The sequence below is a fragment of the Neltuma alba genome, unplaced genomic scaffold (assembly GCF_004799145.2).
Source record: "Neltuma alba isolate B1F8T4 unplaced genomic scaffold, ASM479914v2 tig00010223_pilon, whole genome shotgun sequence".
Classification (NCBI taxonomy): Eukaryota; Viridiplantae; Streptophyta; class Magnoliopsida; order Fabales; family Fabaceae; genus Neltuma; species Neltuma alba.
The window spans coordinates 199,655-219,487 of NW_021635155.1; the positions used below are offsets into that span (position 1 = coordinate 199,655).

At 35.2% G+C, this 19,833-nt stretch overlaps 3 protein-coding genes and 1 non-coding gene across 8 annotated transcripts; 3 read left to right on the forward strand and 1 right to left on the reverse strand.

The window, feature by feature from the left end:
• Positions 1-3,554: 3,554 nt before the first annotated feature.
• Positions 3,555-10,256, reverse strand: LOC114754891 (cyclin-T1-5). 5 transcript variants are annotated; one of them, XR_003741264.1, is made up of 9 exons: positions 10,061-10,256; positions 8,556-8,867; positions 8,085-8,166; positions 6,547-6,681; positions 5,950-6,125; positions 5,721-5,872; positions 4,294-5,393; positions 4,152-4,207; positions 3,555-3,797 (listed from the first exon to the last, which is right to left on the reverse strand). XR_003741264.1 is itself a non-coding variant. In XM_028943733.1 (8 exons), the coding sequence occupies exons 2-7, from the start codon at positions 8,780-8,782 to the stop codon at positions 4,315-4,317; spliced, it is 1,851 nt and encodes a 616-aa protein (XP_028799566.1). In that variant the 5' UTR covers positions 8,783-8,867; positions 10,061-10,256; the 3' UTR covers positions 3,555-4,207; positions 4,294-4,314. The 5 variants fall into 5 exon arrangements, 3 of the variants coding, with proteins under 3 accessions (XP_028799566.1, XP_028799567.1, XP_028799565.1); XR_003741263.1 differs by having other exon boundaries at positions 4,152-5,393; XM_028943733.1 differs by having other exon boundaries at positions 3,555-4,207.
• Positions 10,257-12,075: 1,819 nt separating this feature from the next.
• On the forward strand, positions 12,076-14,922 carry LOC114754894 (protein unc-45 homolog A). The gene is made up of 3 exons (XM_028943738.1): positions 12,076-12,397; positions 13,406-13,594; positions 13,974-14,922. The coding sequence occupies exons 1-3, from the start codon at positions 12,185-12,187 to the stop codon at positions 14,424-14,426; spliced, it is 855 nt and encodes a 284-aa protein (XP_028799571.1). The 5' UTR covers positions 12,076-12,184; the 3' UTR covers positions 14,427-14,922.
• A 2,370-nt stretch (positions 14,923-17,292) lies between these two features.
• Positions 17,293-18,110, forward strand: LOC114754877 (uncharacterized). Its single transcript, XM_028943714.1, has one exon. The coding sequence runs from the start codon at positions 17,311-17,313 to the stop codon at positions 17,932-17,934; it is 624 nt and encodes a 207-aa protein (XP_028799547.1). The 5' UTR covers positions 17,293-17,310; the 3' UTR covers positions 17,935-18,110.
• Positions 18,111-19,487: 1,377 nt separating this feature from the next.
• TRNAV-AAC (transfer RNA valine (anticodon AAC)) lies at positions 19,488-19,561 on the forward strand. Its single transcript has one exon. It is a non-coding gene; the product is annotated as a tRNA-Val (tRNA).
• Positions 19,562-19,833: the final 272 nt, after the last annotated feature.

The following is a 19,833-nucleotide window of genomic DNA, read 5'->3' on the forward strand; positions in this document are numbered from 1 at the left end:
CATGTAAATAAAATTTATTAGTATGCTTGTTTTTCTCTAAAACTTTATGGTATGCACCAAATCAGTTATCAAGAATTGCATTATTCGAGGGAATCCAGATGGGACTTGCATAACATTTTAGTCGAAACACAAGTACATTGACTTGATGTTTGTTGAAAACCTACCCCTTGGCGACGATAACAGTGGTATATATATGGAACTTATTAGTTCTTACGTAGGCCAAAGTGACACCCCTTTGATTGGATGGACACTTAATTTTATACCACGACAGCACATATATTCCTTTGATTTGATTTCATGTCGAAGAAGCAGCTTCTCTTGTTTCATGTGTTCAATTCTCAAATTAATATCATCCTCACGTTAATTACAGTGTCTTCTCTTGTCCTTTCACAAGATAATTTCTTTTTACTAATAGTAATACATACCTGGATTAACAAATAAGTTGTTTGCTAGAATGGTAAGCTGTCTCGTTCCCGTAAGGAGGAGAATACAAGTTTGAATACTAGGAAGTGCACTTATTTGGAGAGCCGAAAACCCTTTGCAGTTTAAGTTTTGAAAGAGGAAACATTTGATCAAATAAATAAAAAATACATACCTGGATTATGCTAATTCTTCTGATGATCTTAAATATAAAACAGTCTAACTAATTCATGCATGTTGAGAGTAGTTAGTTAATTATAATAAAAATGAGAAAATGAAGGATAAAATGGGAAGAAGATTAGTTAATATCACATATATTGTCCTGCATTTTGGATCAAATAATGCTTCTAAAAGTTGTCGTGCACATTTAGATCAGAGGAAGTATATTAGAAGGATTTGGACTTGATTTTTATATCTACATATCTCACTTTATTCCGTTGCCACCTACACTAAACTCTGTTCTTATTATAAGCTAAACTACTTGTACATCATTCCAGCTAACAATTTCAATTAAGCCTATCTAATAATTCATGTGAATTTAATTAGGTGCGTGATTTTCTGCAACCCACCGACTGATATTTCAAGCTTAGAATATCATATACATCCCCTATGAAAAGGACATTTGAGTTTTAATCCTCAGGAGCAAAAAAACTTCATGAAAGGCCTTGAAAAATTGAGTAATAGAAAAAGAAAGAGTCAAGTGTTATAGCCTCTTTATATTTCAGATAAAAAGAGAGTTTTACATAGACTTCGTCGTATTTATAACAAATAATATCACAATTACATAAACATAGAGCGTGATGTAATTTATGATATATAAGCATTTAGGATTTGATAGATAGATTGGTTATGCAAGAGAATAAAAAGGAAGAGGGATGATAGATATACTTATATATGTGCTGGTTATTGGGAACAATGTTACTGTAGATCAGATATGGTAATATAAAAAGAGGAATAGGGTTCAAATTCAGTGGCAGTGTGGCACGATCGATGTTTTGTTAAGTGAGAAATTAAATTAAAATTAAGATTCCCGGCTTCCTTACCTCACTTGGTATCACGGAAAGGTAGCTTCTTCATCAAAATTCATCTTTTTTCAAGGCCTATTTGCCACATACAGCATCCATCCATTTATATAACTCTCATACATTTCAAACACTTATCTTCTCTTCAGTACGGAGTATCTGGTACCCTCTCCTTCTCCCTCTCCCTCTCCCTCCCTCTCTCCCCCCTTCCCCACTTGTTTGATTCTCTCTAAACTCAATAATTTATTATTGCTCCGCCTTATGCAACACACCAACGTTTTTCTTATTTTCCCTCTCTCCATTTCTGTAAGAAGCTATCCTCTATATATCTCGTCAAATCTATAACAAGGTGAGACTATTCATAAGTCACAAGCAATAGTACTTAACTCAAATTTTGTGAAATACTTGAGAAAATGTGTTTATATCCATGTTAAGGCAACCCATAATCTTTCATATCATATGCAATATATATGGGAGTCTGTCTGGTTTTGCTAATATACTGGTTATCTTACATGACCTCTAAAAAATATTTCTAAAATAAATCATTATTGGGATTCTTACAAACTTTGTTAAAATCTTGTCGGATAAATGGAGTGTTAGAAACATTGATGCGTATGGAGAAAATGATTGTGACTTAATTGCTAGTTTTTGTGTATGGAGCAAATCTAGTTTAGAGAAATATATCTTTACCTAAACTTCATCTAATAGAGGATACTCCTAATGTCTCACTAAATTACAAAGACCTCTCTTGAATTTTCTTAAAATTTTACAGGCGTTACTTTTATTTTTAAAAGAATTTATGAATATTTTAAAAAAGAAAATGAAAATCTATATATTTCTAACTTTATGTGAACGGTTTCCTTTATATATATATATAAGTAAAATGAATGAGGAAACGACAAATAATTAAGAGGAGGGTACAAGGCTGAATTCTGTTGTTGAAAAAAGGAGTAATTAATTGGGAACAAAAGTGCATTGATATGATAAGATCTAATTATTTTTTTCTGACCTTTTTGACCGAATCATCAGAAGGGACAGATTCTATGTTTGGATGCCTTAATTTTCATGAAAGGCCATCTTATGCTCTGATTGATGATGAATACGGAGCCTCATAGGCTTGTTTTCAGGACTAAATCAAAATTATAAAAGCACAATCTTTTACTTGCTTTGAAACCAAGCAACTTTTCCTCTTTACAAACTGATGATTTCTTTTAACAAAAGGAGTATACATAATACCCAAAAAAATTTAAGAAAAATTGAAACTTTAATGCGTAAATCCTTGGAAATGACTTGTTCCATTGGTTGAGGTACACGTTTGTGTTTCACACCTGCTTTTTGGATGTTTGAAGCCAACAAGGTCATGTTGGTGTCAATGGTGGGTGTTTGAAGGGAAGTGAATCTGAGGCTGATTTTGGAAGCATAAGATCACCAGTCCCACTTTTTCATGTTTTCCAATACTAAAAAGATTGTTCTGTTCCCTTAGTAGTTAGTACACACTCTTTTCCCACAAGATGTGTCATGCACACTCCCACTTTTTTATCTGTAGGATCAAATTTCTCCATGCAATTCAAGTCCGGCATGAGACCTTTGTCTGGACGCTAATATCACTCACACACACTGCTTTTTGTTGTTCTCACTTCTCATTCTTTTGACTGAGACTATTTAGATCAGGAACAAAAGCTTCAATTGTACTTTTACTGTGTGCTTCGCATTTGCCATGCTCTATAAGTGTTCCACTATTTTTTTTTTGTGTGTGTCATACAGCGTTGTTTTACAAGTGTTCAGCATGATTGGCACGATACGGAGTTCTAATGAGTGATTGCAAGTCAAATTCTTCTGTAAATCGTAATACTTTCATTATCTTGGGAGATCGGAGATCAGAGACAGTGGAGGCAGGAATAGACAATCAAGAATCGAAACTGTGCACGTTAGAGTCATTTTATCCTTTGGCACTGATTTCAGAAGTGAAACTTGAGCCAAAAGATTTTCAGGAGACAGACTTGCTTTGTTACGATTCTGGACTCATTGAGATTAAATCGAAGAAATTTGAAATTTTTCATAGGGCTTGGGAACTTCAATATAATACTTGGCAAAAATGTAGCACTGGGTAACTGTGTCCCTACAGCAATTTCTGCGACCCCGGTTGCATTTAAGCGTTCATGAACATTTTACATCAATTCCAGAATCGTACAATGGCATTAAGAAAAATCCATAAGAAAGATGGATGTTCAAATCTCACTACTTGGAAAGCTGTAAATCATTTATTTCACTAGCTTCATCACGGAGGTTCAACAATGGTCCCAGTTTGAAATAAATATCCAGTTTAGGATCACCGGATAATTCATCCTCTGCAACCTAACCACAATGGGAAATTGCTTAGATCATGAATAATATTCATCCATGAGATTAGAATTAGTACAGCACCAGAAAAGCTCTTTCCATCTTCTAATCACTCGATTTGATTTATATCAGAATGCCTATAATCTCGGAGGGGCAATCAGAATAAACATGGATAATGATATGTGAAAAATGGACGTTCCATTGCATGTCCATCTTCAATCCAGATATACCTCGCTTCATATAATACCGTTTATCCTATAAGCCCATTAAATATTTTTGGCCAAACTAAAGCCCATTAATTGAAGGGGGCAAAAATTAATACAAATGTTGGTCCAACCCACCAAGTTGAAGAAGGGATACCAGAGTTACCTTCAATCTAGAGATTTCTTAGACCAGGGGAATAAACATCAACTCAGGGTCTGCATCTGCATCAGAACAGAATTGAGAGCTTTCCAAGATCTTTGCTAAGGTATACATCCAGATATATTTCAAAATTACAAGTGACACATACCCCGCATCTGCAGACACATTATCAAACATGGTTCTCTTGTATGTGCCTTTTGCCATCCCTCTCGGTATGACCCAGCCGGCCGACTTTGTTTCGGTCATCCATATAATCAAAACGATTATGATGATGAGAACCATGGCCATAATTGTGCCATTGTCTCCCCTCCACAACTCTATCGGGTGAGCTCACTGCTTTTCTCTTGCGGCTGTTTGACTTGGGTGAATGAAGTCCTGGGCCAATGTCATCAAGTGCCGACAACTCCCCTTCTTCCACATTACTTAGATCAGATTGGTATGATGACAGCCCCTTCATACCATGATGATGCTCGTCATCATTATCGTGATGCCTTCCATGCTGCATGGTCTCATGATCTGATTTATCAGATGACTTAGACCAGCTTTGCCTCCTATCCTGCTTGTTCTTCTCATTCTGGGAAGCCAGTTCAATCCCATCTTCCAGTTCTCTTTCGATGAGATCATCATCATCCATGAATTCTGTTTTTTTAGTTACCTGACTAGATGCTTTCCTCCGTTTCTCTAGTGCAGCTTTTACCTTGTCTCTATCAATTTTCTTCATGGCCTCCTGAGGTGGCCGGCCAGATGTACCATCTCTGTGATCTAGGTTTCTGCTTGTATGTTTATCTTTAAATTCACCAGATTCCTTCATTTCACTTCTCCCAGCATTGCTTTCTTGCTCTTCACCATAACCAGAACGGGATTTGTCTGCAGGTTCCTGCGAGTTTTCCCTATAGACAGGATGTTCCCATTCAGGATGCTGATTGTGTTTAGCTTCATCTTCAGCCCTATGTTTCATTTCTGAGCTTCCATAATCACCACCTCTATTGTGGTTGGACAAAGGGCGCCCAACATGATTAGTAGCAGATGACTCAGGAAGCGCCTTAGAAGCTGCAGATTTTGAGGTTTCAATTTTTGAACTCATGGGACCAGTCTGGGAATTGCTGTTTGTGGTAGCAGTCTCATCATTGCTGGTTGGACCTTTTGCAGGTGGCCGGTTAGTAGCCCCACTGCCTGCAGCTCCTTCAGCATCATTGGATGGTGGCAGTCGGTTTTGTTCATAAAGCTCCAACATTTGATTACTAACTTCTGCAGAAAGTGAATTGCGAAAGTACACAATAGGGTATTTCAAGATAATAAGGAAGTAAGCGATTGAGTACGATATGTGCTATTAGATTGGTTCCACCTGCTTAAACTGATCTTGCTACATTTGTGTTTCTTGGTAAACTTAGGAATCTCAATTAACAAGACGATTCTTACTCAAACACCATTCCACACATAGAAGAGGAAGAGAAACGTGGAAGATCAAGGGTAGAGGTAACAGAGAAAGAGAAATGAAAAATATAGATACACTTTCCATTTTCTTATATCCCTAAATACTGGCAGAAAAATCAAAACAATAAAAAGGATACCAACCCTCCAATTGGCGTGGGGTGACATCAAACTCTTGCCACCAAACCTTCTCACCATCTGATGGAAGCTTCACCTTGAGGAACTTGGCAGCAAGGAATATGGCTCCAGCTGCAATGTGATGGGGCATAAATTGCAAACACAGAGATGTCCGAAGTCTGCACATCAGATCCTAATTTCAGGAAGGGACAAAGAAAGGCAATTGAGCATAACAAAAATGCTGTTATCTCCATACCCATCATTCACAAAATTCCAGGCAACTTGTGCAAGGGCGTTTTGAGCAACTTTGAATTTCTTTATTGCTTCAACAAGTGGTTTGTAAGGATGGTGCACATTAAGATCAAAACCAAGGGTTGCAAGAACAACCCTCTCTCCTAGTAAGATTAATTCCTTCTGCTGTTCATATACCTCCTGCAACATAGTCGCAAGAAATAGAAGTGGTGTGAGAAAAGATCATACTATAAAAACCACACAGGGAACAAAATTGAAAATCCAAATTTTCAAAGAAATGATAAAAATGTTAAAAAGACAAATATGAAGCAAGTAAAGATTTGATTCAGCCCGGCAAACAAAATTCAGATATAAATTAAAAGACAAAATTGTTGCATTCAGTTTCATTCTCAAAGCAGGAACTAATCTAATCTATTACAGAAAGTAAAAATGAAATTTTAACCACTTAGATAGGTAGAAGATAATAGCTCAGATTAAAAAAATACAAAGAACTGAAACACACAAACAAAAAAACATGTCATAAACAGGCAGTTCAGTGATTGTAGCACCTAGCAGAGATTTCTTCAGATAAAATCAAAGGAGCAAGAGACATAAAATGAACCTTTTGTTTGATTCTCTGAACCGCTGCAGGATCCTTCTTATGTACAATTTCATATGAAACAAGAATTACATCCTTTAGAGGTCGAGGAGTTTCCTCAACCTTCCCAGCAAGAAACATGCATACTGTTGCAATAGTCTGCAAAAAGCAAAACAGGTTTACACAACTAATTAACTAGTATCACCTATCCAATGTAATATTTTATAGTTGCACAAAGCAATAAAAAAAGAAAGAAAAATATTCTGCACTGTATATTGTGCAAAGTGTAGCAATCATATTTGTGAACACAGAAAAAGATTATCAAAGACTATGGACATAATATAACTGGCAGGATACAAGATTGAACCCGATCAAGCATAGGATGATTCTAAAAAACGCATCCAAAGCCTAAAAAGCAGGGTGATGGCCAGTATAAAACATTCCTTAAAATGCAATTTATGACGTAGAATTATAAACGAATAAAAAGTTATCCAACAGACGAACTACTTGGTCAACAATCACAAGACATGCATGTAACTGGAAAAAAAATCCTCAGTAGTATGATTTGGCCGGTTTAAAAAGTGAAAATTTATAATCCCTTATTGCAAAGCAATCAGCATAAAGCTTCCTCTTTTTGTGGCCAGATTTGGGGTTTCTTCGCACTTATGACAGATGCACAACTCTGATGTTTTTGGGAGGCCCTGAAGACTTAAATAATTGGTAGTTCAATGTGATGACAGCACAAGTATGAAGAATCAAACAGATTTATTACAACTTTCCATTCCATCCCACGTATGGGAAGATATTGCTAAAGATACGGGAACAGGCTCACCTACAGCACCAAGCCTAGATACTCTGTAATGTCGCACTAAATGACTGAGTTCTCTAACATTCTTGCCCTCAAACACCCCTTTTTCACCTTGTCTACAATTTTCTCACTGGTTGCTACTATTTTTCCTTCAGATGCTGCTATTCTTCCATCCTATCATTAGCTCTTTTAAGTACTAGGAAAGATTCACCTAATGGGTTATCCATAATAATGGGTATTCACGTAAAACTATAAGCCCACAAAGTGGTGAATCTATCATTAACTGTAAGACGTATTTCTGGCCAAAAGACTATTTATAACCGGTCCATGCATTCCAAGAGTAATCATTAGACGTATATATTAAGAAGATCAACAGATAAGATAGAAAATGAACAGAGGAGGATAGCACGAAAATATAGAGATAATTCAGCATGTTTCTTTCAACTGTCTTAACAAATCCTTCAAACATCTGGCGAACAATTGATTTGACATAGAAGACTATAGAACTACCATTTCACCTATATAGATACCAAACCATTAAATATTGCATTATTCAGACACATAATAAAGAGTCGATTAGTTATAATGAACCAGAGCCCTAAAAATAGAAAATTCCAAGTGCATACATCCATAATTCAGATAAGGGATGAACCTATGATATCACAAGATCCAATAAAGATGTTTACTACAAGAAAAAGAGAGCTATTATCTCACAATGGCAATATGAACCTTAGGAAACAGAAAACAGACTCACCCTCCTATCATTCTTTGCATGGGATTGACGAAGGAAGAATCTGTGACAAAAAATAATTGCTGTGGCAATGGTTACCTGAGGTCTGTGTCACAAAAAAAAAAAAAATAATAATAATAATAATAAAATAAAATCAAAAACCAAAAACCAAAATCAACTTCATGATATGTTAAGTTATCCATCTTCAGTGCCATTTAACAGTACTTTCAATACAAGTAGCCAAAAAAATATAAATTTTCATAGATATTCAGTGATAAACTATATGGTTATACAGACAAAGCATCACTAGCACAACCTTGCCTTTGGAAAGTACCACCAAACAAAGAATCGAATTTAGCTGACCAAGGAAAATAAAATCCATAATAAATGTTAAACTAGTATAACAAGTGCAAATTACAGTTGAAATAGAGCTTTAACATTACCAAAAGAGAAAAACAGGCAAACAGAAAGCTGTCTGAATAACAGTGAACTCACACTTTAAGTCTCATGCCTAAATCTTGCAGAAAAGTACAATATGACTTGCGCAAGTAAGTTTCTTTCTTCAAATCTATGCCATCTTTCTTAGATGGTGAATTTTCTTCAATCTCCTTCCTAGCAAAGTACCAACGAGAACCATCCTCTTGCTTCTCTGGAGTGTGTCTTTGAGAACTCCCTTGATAAGTTCCATGATGAGAGACATCTCCAGAGAGCACTCCAGCCATGGTGTTGACAGATGACTATAGTTGTTCAGATTGTGTATATGATATCACAATGCAACGGCCAAGACTGTAAGGTACAGTTTCTTCCCTGCCCATTAACTATACGAATGAGGAAACAAGCATACACAATAAAAGAATGCTAGCAAAATATCCTTAAATTTTTCCTCCAACAGAAAATAAGACATACTTAACCGATTTCAAAATTTTCTTAATAAAAATATCCTCATATGTGACCAGTTCTTTTCTCAACCAAAAAAAAAAACACGCGACCAGTTCTTGGGCAACCAATTGAGGTATAAAAGAAAGGTATACCCCCTTAAATATGCTCCTAACTAAGCCTTATCCACACAAATGCTCATTAAATCTCCGCATCCAATGTTATGAACAAACATTATGCTATATATAAAAGTTTGAGATACGTTGTGAACAGATATTAAAGCAGCAGCATCCTCTCAATCAAAGAACCAAGGCACCGTGCCTCTATATGCCACGACTAAAGCAATCTATAATCACTAAATTAAACTCCAGTATGCACCTAGAGCTAACACATAACTAGCACAGCAATACAGAACAGAATAAGTTAGTTGAAGTTTGGTAACTTGCTTCACAAATGGCATTCATCACTCTCTCGATTATTACACAACAAGACCAGCAAGGAAGGGGGATTTTTTTTTTTTTTCCCCTCTTTACCACATAATCTCTTCTTTTATTGAGTAGAAAGGTCTGTTATGTCATAATGAACATAGAATGCAATCACATGACAACTGAAAGGTTAAGAATTTGTTATAAACGCTTGTTGAGAGTCAAGATCTCATCCTTGCATATCAAACTGTATTCTAGACACTTCTTTGCTTATATTAGACATTGAAGAAACACATAATTACTAAGATACATCATATTATGCCTAGTCTCAGTTTACGCTCTTCCATATGGCCAATTAATAGCTACATGAAAAAAGAAGGCAGTCAGGCAATCGACAAACCACGAGTCGCAACCAAAAACAAGGCATTCACCATAAAGCACTATTTGTTCATATAGAATTAGAATGTGAGAGCAACTTCGGAAAGCTCCCGATTTCATGTTAAGTTCATTACAAGAAAACGACAGTCCAGACATCAAGATCGTCTTGCAACCCCAGAACCCTAATCCCATCATTGGGCCCAGTCAACCGATAGCCGGTGTCAGCGACATTAATTTTTTCTAATAAATACCCCAACCATATAAGAAAAACTAAAATTTTCAGCACTCACAAGGATAATGGCACGAATCTAAAAAACTTACTTTCCAGTGAGGAAGAAGAGTTCGACAAGCTTCGATACAGTTAAATCTACAAGCAAAAAACAAAACACAAAAATTATGAGCCTCCCTGCACCCGCGTTGCTCTTATTGGGTAAGAACTGATGAATATGAAGATGATGAAGACGAAGGAAGAGAAGGGAAGATTATTTCTATCAGAGTTTTAGGGTTCTTCAGTGTGGAGAGGGGCAAAACAAAGGGCGACCCAAAAAAGAAGACACAGAAATAGCCTACGCCGTACAGCCCCGCCGGGACCCACCAAACACCCGATATTTCTTCTTCCGGTTTTTTAAGTTTTTTGTTTTCCACTTTTGTAAGAAAATTTTGACTCTTTATTGCAAAAACGCATGGATTTCGCCTTTTGCAGGATCCTTGGCAGGTAAATTTGCATGATTGTATGCATTTAAGGAGAGAATTTTGTAAGATATAGAAATTAAACAAATAGAAAGCAAAGTGAGATATGTAATTTTATAGTAGTTTTTAATTTTATTAATCCAACACATTATTTTAGATAATTTTAAATCCATTGAAATAAAATGTAATGAATAAAATCTTAATGAAGTTATCATGTGATATTTACTAATGACATTTTGATTATTATTAAAAAGATATTTAAAATGAATAATTCTCAAAAAAAAAGTTTGAAATTACTAAATCATTTGATAACAATACTTTAACAGGTTTTGATAACATTAAACATATAAATAACAACATATTTTTGTAAAAAATTCTTATTTAGAATTTAGTCACTTTAAATTTTTTTATAGAATTCTTCCCATTTAAAATAGTATTAAATATTAATAAATTCCAATAAAACAACTTTGAGCAATTATTTTACCAGAGAAAGGTTAGGGTTAGAAAATATACCTCTTGTTTTGCTCCTTTTTTTAAAAACGGAGTTCAAATTTTTATGGGTCAAACAACAATCTTCTATTCTTTATCTTGTTTAGGTCAATTGTTGTGTTGAGTTACTCAAAGTTGTCTTAACATTTCTACATTCTTAAATCACATGAATATTGTCACATGTAAGAAAAATTTACCCAGTAATCTTTTTCTCCACTGTAATCAGAGTAACACTTTAGAAAAGGCATATTCATGCATTGTTTCAATCGTCCTCGATTGTATAATAATTTATGAATAATACTATAATTTTTATGTGGAAAAAAAATAAGTTTTTATGAGATAAAATTACCAACAACAAAAAAGGGTTCACTTTATAGCTTTAAAAAGTCTTATTAATTTTCATTCAGTTAACATTGTAACGCGGTTATTAGAGATGATATGTCAATGGTGATGTCCTCGATTACCTTGTCCAATCATCTTATTGTTCAAGAAAACTGGCTTTTTAAAAATTAAGAAAAATATTTGGCCAAAAAAAAGAATTAAGAAAAATATATTAAATAGAGATGGATTTCGTTGGCCAAAAATAGATTAATTGTCATTTTAATTTACATTTATCCCATTTCAAAATATTTTTTTAGCTGTAGCTTTGTTTCAAGATAAATACCATTCAATAATTTTATTGAAACACTAATGATTTTTATAACATTTTTACTATTTACAATGATAGAAAGATTCTTGAACATAATTCATTAATATACGAATATTTTTCTTTTAATTCTTAATATATTTTGGCCATAAACCAAATATTTTAAGTGGGGTCACTTTGAGTGGGTTATAAACAATTAAGCATAAAACTTTTCTTATATACTTATTACACCATATTCCATAAAAAAGCTGCTTCTAAGTGAGAATTTCAAACCTATGAATCAATATTCGGTAAAAAAAAAATACAAAATTATTTTTAACGGTGAATTTGCAGGAATTCTTCTTGTCATGCGAAGAATGTTGTCCAAGTTTTAGAAGCCAAACTAACAAAAAAGAAAGAAGATTTCTTTATCCTTTCCTTGAAAGAAAATGCAGTAAATTATTCAGCAAATACAGCAAATGCGCGTGTCGGAGGAAGAGTTGATATGCGCCCATATATAATTGCGCCTTATTTCGATCGCTCTAGCTGTCTTTCTCTGTTCTGCCATTTTGAGCTGAGCAGCGAACTACCCGAAGTTCAAATTTCTGAAAAGTTTGAATTTTGTGGTTTAGAGTTCTTCTATGGTTATGGTCGACGCTGGATCGACGATCGTCATGGCCACTTCGCCGTTGAAAAAGATCGAACACGCCCACCAGCTGTACCGCGATGGACGGTATGGTGACGCGCTAGGTTTCTACACGGAGGCTATTGGGATGGCTAAGACTAAGGCTCAAAAGATCGCTTTGCATAGCAATAGAGCTGCCTGTTATCTGAAGCTTCACGATTTCAAGAAGGTTCGATTTTTTTTCCCCTTTTATGGATAAATCTACTGATAACGCTGGTGACGTTATTACTCGTTGATGAATGCTTCAAGTCAGGGTGCTAATTTTTTCTGGCTGTATTTTCAATTGAGTTGGATATGTAGATGAAGTTAGAGTTTTTAGATAAATGACGATTAAAATTGAATCGTCTCTATTATATTTCTTTCTAGTTCTGATAATGGCAAGAATGAAAACCATGTTTGGGGAAACATTTTTAGTGCTGTGAAGTTTATTTTCTTTGTCATATTTTTTACTATGTGGAAAATGGGCAGCAACGGGCTTTAGTTTGTACAGCTTGTTCTGATGCTTGAGGGTGAGGATAACTTGTTCAATTGGGAGAAAACCATCTTCAAAATTTAGAAAATTATCAGTGGTAGTTTCTGGTTGGATATCTGCTTGCGCTCAGTCTCTTGTATCTTGCCATTCCAGATTCGAGAATAGCTACTCCCCTCCCCCCTCTTCCTTGGAAAGCTACAAGGTCCAAGTTTTAAGGAGGTATTGAAGCTGCTAGAGGAAGATGGAAAACATAATAGCGCGCACAGAGGAAATCTTATTTGGATTGACCGATAATCATGCTTGTACTTTGTTGAAGGCGTAAAATCAGTATTAAATCCATGTACCAAACAAGGCCTGTAGATACAAATTTCCTCCACCAATTGAACTATGAATGAGAAAAGAAATGAATGTATTGGCTTCTTCTCTAGATTATCTGTCTAAAGATGTATAATTTGCAACAGATGTTTTCAAAGCCTAGCTGCTTTATTAATGCCAAATCATTAGTCTTATCATTCCTAGAGTTGGATATCAAACTTTAGTTTCCTCGTGTTATAGATATTTTAAAACATTGGTTTAGAATTAAACTTTTGCTATCACTTCCATGTTTGTCACTGTCCTTATTTGTCTAACTGCAAGCTTTTGCTGTATGATCTACACTCTTCTTTTTTCATGGGGTGTAATTAACTGTTGGTGCTGCCATCTCAGGCTGCAGAAGAATGTACCTCAGTGCTTGAGCTAGATCACAAGCACAGTGGAGCTTTGATGCTGCGGGCTCAAACATTAGTCACCCTTAAGGAGTACCATTCAGCACTTTTTGATGTCAATCGACTGTTAGAGTTGGATCCATCCTCAGAGGTGTATCAAAATCTTCAAGCTCGCTTAAGGACGCAATTGGTAGGGCCTTAGTTTTCCCTCGACCTTTTTATCATTGCAGTTAAATGCATTGCTCGGTAACTTGCTATTCAAGAGTCTTGACTTTTGATATCGAAGTTCTGTATTAGTAAACCTGCTATGAATTCCCTATGAAATAAATTATAATATAGTTTTATCAAAAATTAGAGGTCTTGTGAGAACTCAAGCTTGTTTTACTCCTTTGTATACTTTCGGATTACACTGAACTTTTAGGTTGATAGGTAACAAAGTCCAAAACACAGCTAACTTGTGGAGATTTTCCTATTACCAAGTAAATTTGGCCTGGAATGTAGTTTGTAATTGGAATACTTTCTCAGCTACGAGTAAGAAATTGTTTACTTTTTCTTCTGCTCAAGGAAAGTCACTTGCTCCAATACCAGAGTCAGAAGAGGAGTTTGAAGAACAGGGAGATGAAGACGAGGTGACAGTAAAAGGAGACAATAAATGGGAAAAATCCCAAGAGAATGATGTTGGGAGAGATCATAAAGATGAGCTTGCCAAGCCTACTTTTAATACCGAAACAGACGACAAGTTATCATCTGAACAAGGAATAGACGAAAACTCTGAGCCAAAAACTTCGACACCAGAGACGATTGCCAAAGCACCACAGGAGGAACCAGCTGAGCAACATTCCAAAGCATGGCAATCGATTCCAAAACCGAAAGGGCATTCAGCTTTAAACTATGCACGATGGGACAGTGTTGAAGACGATTCCAGTGAAGAAGATGACGACGACGATGATGAAGATGAAGAAGAATCTCAACCCCAGTACCGATTTCGTGTAAGAACCATAGGAGTACGATCGGTAAAGTGAGAATAGCCTAAGACTGTTCCGGTCCAATTGTGTACAGAATGAAGTCTCGTGGACCGAATGGGTTGTTGATGTTGCTCATGGGTTCTGTCATGGAGAACTTTGAATCCTGGGAAGTACTGGCTTTTCATGGTCAGATGAGTTACCTGACTCTGAAATTCTCATACCCTTCATGATCTGATGTGATACAAATTAAGTCAGTTCATCATATATAGGATCAAGTATAAAGAGTGTTTCAGCAGTTGAGACTTGAGACCTATATTGTATGGCCATGGAGGTGATAAATTTTCCTGTTGCTGTGGTTCAACCGTTGTAATTAGTTTTTTTTTTTTTTTTTTTGCCCTTCAATGTTCTAGTTGTAATCATCGTGGTGTTTCTGAGCTGGAGAGCTGTTGATTTTGGTTTGCGAAGGTGGCAGTTGCGAGTTTGTAATAAAATCCCAGAAACTATCATTGGTAGTTTGTGTATTAGCAAATAAATGAGCCATTACCTGATTGCATGCCTGGGAAACTCGAAAGCTGATAATCAAGGACAGAAAAGACGATCATCGATCAACCAGATGATTGGAACATATGTCAATATTTACAACAGCAGCTTCGCTGCTTCAGGTTTAAACAAAATAAACTAGTTACGACATAGTTTCATCTAAACCACAGAAAGAGAAAGAGGGTGAAATTTAAAATGAAATTTAGGGTTAATATAATTTTTGTTCTCTTAAATTAATTTTTTTTTTTTGGTTCAATAAAGTTTTTTTTTATTTAAAATATTGGTTTCTATAATTTAATAAAGATTTGGATTATTTTATTTTTTGAGAAACCAAAACCTAGATGTAAAACTCGAGGATCTAAAGTCAAAATAAGAATGAATTTAAGAGACAAAAAATTATATTAATCCTAGATTGTAAACAAAAAATACATGTTTCTTGGAGGATGTTAGTTAACACAATACTCCCTCCAACTCAGAATATAAGATAAACTGTGTTGAAGGGGCTTGGTTTTTTTTATGGACAAAACTTAGGTCCAGTACCTTAGGTCCATTAGGTCCAGTTAGCCAACCAAATATTGCCACCTCAATTATTTTTCCACATCAAACCGCCGTTAGCGCACCAAAGTTTCTTTCTCTCCTTTGTGTAATTGTTTTAACCTAAAGACTTCACAGAAAAGTCCCCTTTCCTCCTCCTCTGCTTTCATCGGCAATGGCGCTACCCACTGCCGAAGAGAAATTCTGAGTTCATCCATGGCATGGTAACTCTCCCTTACTATTGGAACACTGCCACCCCTCTTCTTCTCTGCATTATTCACTAACTTGCTCCCATCCAGACTAGACACTCTCAGAACTCTTGGCTAGCGTCGCGGTACTCGTAGGCTTTCGATTATCCTTCTGTAATGTTGGGGCTGAGAAATCTAACACAGACCGACCAAAAACAGAGTATCCTCTGCATACCCCATTTGTTTGGCTTGCACCATTCCTTTCTCTCTCCGAACTCAAACGAAACTGGACTAGTTTCACCAAAAAAGGAGTCACTAATTGTGGGTTGGGTTCTAGACAATCAAGCTCTTGTTGTTGCTGAGTAATGAACTTGAGTCAAAGGTTTGATTCTCTAGATCAAGCCTCATGGAAAGTGGGTGGTCGGAGTTGTAGAGGGGTCAAGGGCGTGGAGAAAAGATCGAAGGGTGCGTTGGAGAGGGAGGCGTTGCTGCTCTTTAGTTGCAATGTTTTTTTTTTTTCCGGGTTACAGCTCTTTAGTTACAATGTTGATAGAAGGGAGAAGTTTTGGTAGGATAACGGTGGTTTAACAATGTTAAGTGCTGATGCGTCAAACTAATTGAGGTGGCAGTATTTGGTTGGCTAACTGGACCTAATGGACCTAAGCTACTGGACCTAAGTTTTGTCCTTTTTTTATATATAAGATAATATTTTAGTTTTGTTTGAGCATTTAATGAATTTTTTTAATGGGGTCCTCAATATTTTTTTCAATCTTTAATTTATTTATTGCATCTTTTACTTATTCTCTTCATTAATAAGGGTATGTTTGAGGAAAAAATTACATATTTTATGCATTTATTGTTTTAAATTGATTCTAACTAATTTCTTAACATGTATAAATAGATAAAGTTTATCTTATATTTTAAATAAGATAGAGTAATACAAAAGGGAAAGTAATGAATACAATAAGAAATGATACATCCAACAACACTATCTCTTTTCTACAGCATAACCAACTGAAGGAATGGTTTGCAAAATACTACCGTTGGATTTTATTTTATTTTATTTTGGGGGGCTTCTGGGGCATTAGAAAGTGGCCAGTAGCTTGAAATATGTCTTTTTTTGGCGTCATACGTTACGGATCAGAGAAAAAGAGTGAAACTCATTAAACTCCTCAAGGAGCGTCCATATAGTAATTTTTAACTAAATTATTAGTATGATGTATTAGAGTAAAAACTCTATAAATACTAAGTAATAATGCAAAAGTAGTGAGGGAAAAGTATAATAACTAAAAAGAGGCTTCTTGCACAAAAAAGAATCATCCTTCGGGAAAAAAAAAAATCATCTCAGTGCTGTTGACTGTTGAGGAGTGAGAACCACTTAAAACTAGAACTTTCCTTTTTCATGTTTAAGCAGCTTTAGAACAATATTTTTTGAAAGTGTTCGAAAATTAATCTCTCTTGATTATTAATGATAATCACCGTCACTAGCCGTTAGAACTCACTGCCGTCCAAGGCCAAGGACGTAATCGAGGGGGCAATCCTGGAAATTCATTCCCAATATGACCGTTACGAGATTCGAAAAAAGGGACCGTTTAAAGGAGCCACAGCCCTTGTTCCTTCTTCTGTTATTCTTCGATTCACTAACTCATTTCCTCTGCGTCTCTCACTTTTCTCTCTGAATGGCTGAATCCGATCCCCAGAGCACAAGATCTTCAATCATGGAATGGAAGCACCTACACCCACTTCACCAAATCGCAGAAACCCCAACGCACAGGCTTCTACTGAAACAATGGCTCAAAGAGGAAGACCTCATCCTCAATCGAATCGCACTCAAAGAGACCCAAATCGACTCTGTTCGCAAAGAAATGACGATGCTCTACATCTTCTTCTTCCTGTTCCACTCCACATCTCTCATGCTCCTCTTCAACACAGCGTCTTCATCCAAACCCCACATGGAAAAGGCCTGTCACAGATCGTGGATCCCATCTGTGTGCTCTCTGTTATTCTCTCTGGGGCTAATCTGGGCGGTGAGGTACAAGAGCGACGTGGAGTCGCACATGGAGAAGCTTCTGGAGAGAGAGAAGGAGGACAGGAGCTTGTTGGGAAAGTGTGTGGAGGAGCTGAAGAAGAAGGGTATGGAGTTTGATTTGCTGAAAGAGGTTGATGCTTTGAGGAGGGCCAAGAGCTTGAGGGTGGAAGCTAAGGAGGTCCGGAAATGGTCTTCCAGGGACTTCGTTTCTCTGTTTTTCTTCACTCTGTCTTGCTTGTGTCTTGTAGTCGTAAGGGTTATTTTGTGTAGTTAGTATGCTTTGATTGATCGATTCATATCTTTTGAAACTTAGATGGGGAAGGGAGGACGGTGCAGAATGTTCTATTCTGCGTTTTTTTTTTTTTTTTGGGTTGCAATGTGAAAGATAGTTGAAGTCAGATTATGAAATAAGCTGGATCTAATATTCAAAGTCCGGTGTATATCATGTTTGTGTTGTTTACTACCTTCTTCCTGTTTGGAAGCTGGATTTGTTTGATTGAGATTTAGATTCGTAGTCCAAAGCAGCAGATCATGTTTCTGGCGAGCGATTTATACAGAGCTTTTCAAGTAGATCAGATTTGCAGAGCTAATTAATTTCAAACGAAAATACCATATCTCTGGCACGTAAAGAGCTAGACTAATTTGCTGATAGGGAGGAATTAAGTTACTTATTCATAATAAATTAATGTATTCTCTAAAATATCTATATTAATTATTTCAATTAAAATTATTTCTTATTGAAAACTTCTTGATATTAAAATAAGGGATAATTAATATATAAGTCCTTATAGTTTCAACTGGTTTTTAATTAGGTTCTTATAATTTTTTTTCTTTTTATCAGGTCCTTATTGTTTTACTTTGTTTTTAATTAGATCCTTGTAGTTTTTATTCTTTACTTTACAAATAATAAAATTTTAAAAATAATAAATTATTGTAACAATCTTATGTTAATGTTCTTTTAAATTTTTAGTTAAACAAATATATTATTTATTTTCAATTCGAATTTTTATAATTATAAAATTCAAATTATAATAATAAATTTTTCTAAAATTAAAATATGATTATAAATAATTTATATTTAAGTATAATTATTATTCTGATTATTTATTAATTACTAAATGATTATATTAATTATTTTGTCCAATTATATAATTATTAATTTAAAAATGAAATTAATTTTAAAGAATAAAGTTAATAAATAATTTTTTAAAAACTACAAAGCACCTAATTAAAAAATAAGTGAAACTATAAGGACCTGATAAAAAGAAAAAAGAATAGAAGGACCTGATTAAAAACACATGAAAGTAAAAGGATATGATAAAAAGAAAAAATTTTATAAGGACCTAATTAAAAATCAGATAAAACTATAAGGACCTGGAGATTAATTATCCCTTAAAATAATCATAGAAATTACTTAAGGGTAAAATAGATAAATATTGGAGACAAAATTAGTTGAAATCTTATGTTTAGAACTAAATTAAATTTTTACCTAATTCTTATATTAAAAATTAAAGGTGAAATAAGCTCTTATATTAATTATGTGAATTGAAATTATTTCTTAATGTAAATTCTTAACATGTGAAATAATCATAGGGATTACTTGCGTAAAACAGATAAATGTTATATACAAAATGGGTTAAAATAGTATATTTAGAACCAAATTAAATTATCAACTAATAGGCAATGATAAGCATATTAGAATGTGAATTATGCTAGAGAAAAAAAATGATAAGGTGTATGGCAGGCAAAATTTACATGCCTATCAATGTGTGAATGAATGGGCGTTGGTCGGGCAATGAAATTAGACGAACGAACCATTTCATCAAAGGTGTCGTGGTGTAGTTGGTTATCACGTCAGTCTAACACACTGAAGGTCTCCGGTTCGAGTCCGGGCGACGCCATCTTTTGCCACTTTTATTTATTTTTCGATTTTACTTCTTGTTTTGCCGATGCGATCAAAGGAATGATCTGTTGCCCGACAACCACATGAATTCAGATCCTAGGAGCCTCCAATTGTTTGTGCTTGTACGCGCGTGTTTTTTTTCGCGGGGTGGGGATATTCTGAAGCTCAGTGACAAAGTCCAGAAACATTCGACAAAATTACAAGCTCATTTCTGAGCATACGTGGAGGTGACGAAGAAATTAATAATTCTGTTGATGTTCGGAACTGTAC

Coding starts and splice junctions, on each gene's coding strand:
- LOC114754891 (XM_028943733.1), bottom strand. CDS start 8,782: ATGGCTGGAGTGCTCTCTGGAGATGTCTCTCATCATGGAACTTATCAA. Junction 8,167..8,555: donor TTAGGCATGAGACTTAAAGT/GTGAGTTCACTG, acceptor TTTGTGACACAG/ACCTCAGGTAACCATTGCCA. Junction 6,126..6,546: donor TTCAGAGAATCAAACAAAAG/GTTCATTTTATG, acceptor ACTATGTTGCAG/GAGGTATATGAACAGCAGAA.
- LOC114754894 (XM_028943738.1), top strand. CDS start 12,185: ATGGTTATGGTCGACGCTGGATCGACGATCGTCATGGCCACTTCGCCG. Junction 12,398..13,405: donor AGCTTCACGATTTCAAGAAG/GTTCGATTTTTT, acceptor CTGCCATCTCAG/GCTGCAGAAGAATGTACCTC. Junction 13,595..13,973: donor CTCGCTTAAGGACGCAATTG/GTAGGGCCTTAG, acceptor GCTCAAGGAAAG/TCACTTGCTCCAATACCAGA.
- LOC114754877 (XM_028943714.1), top strand. CDS start 17,311: ATGGCTGAATCCGATCCCCAGAGCACAAGATCTTCAATCATGGAATGG.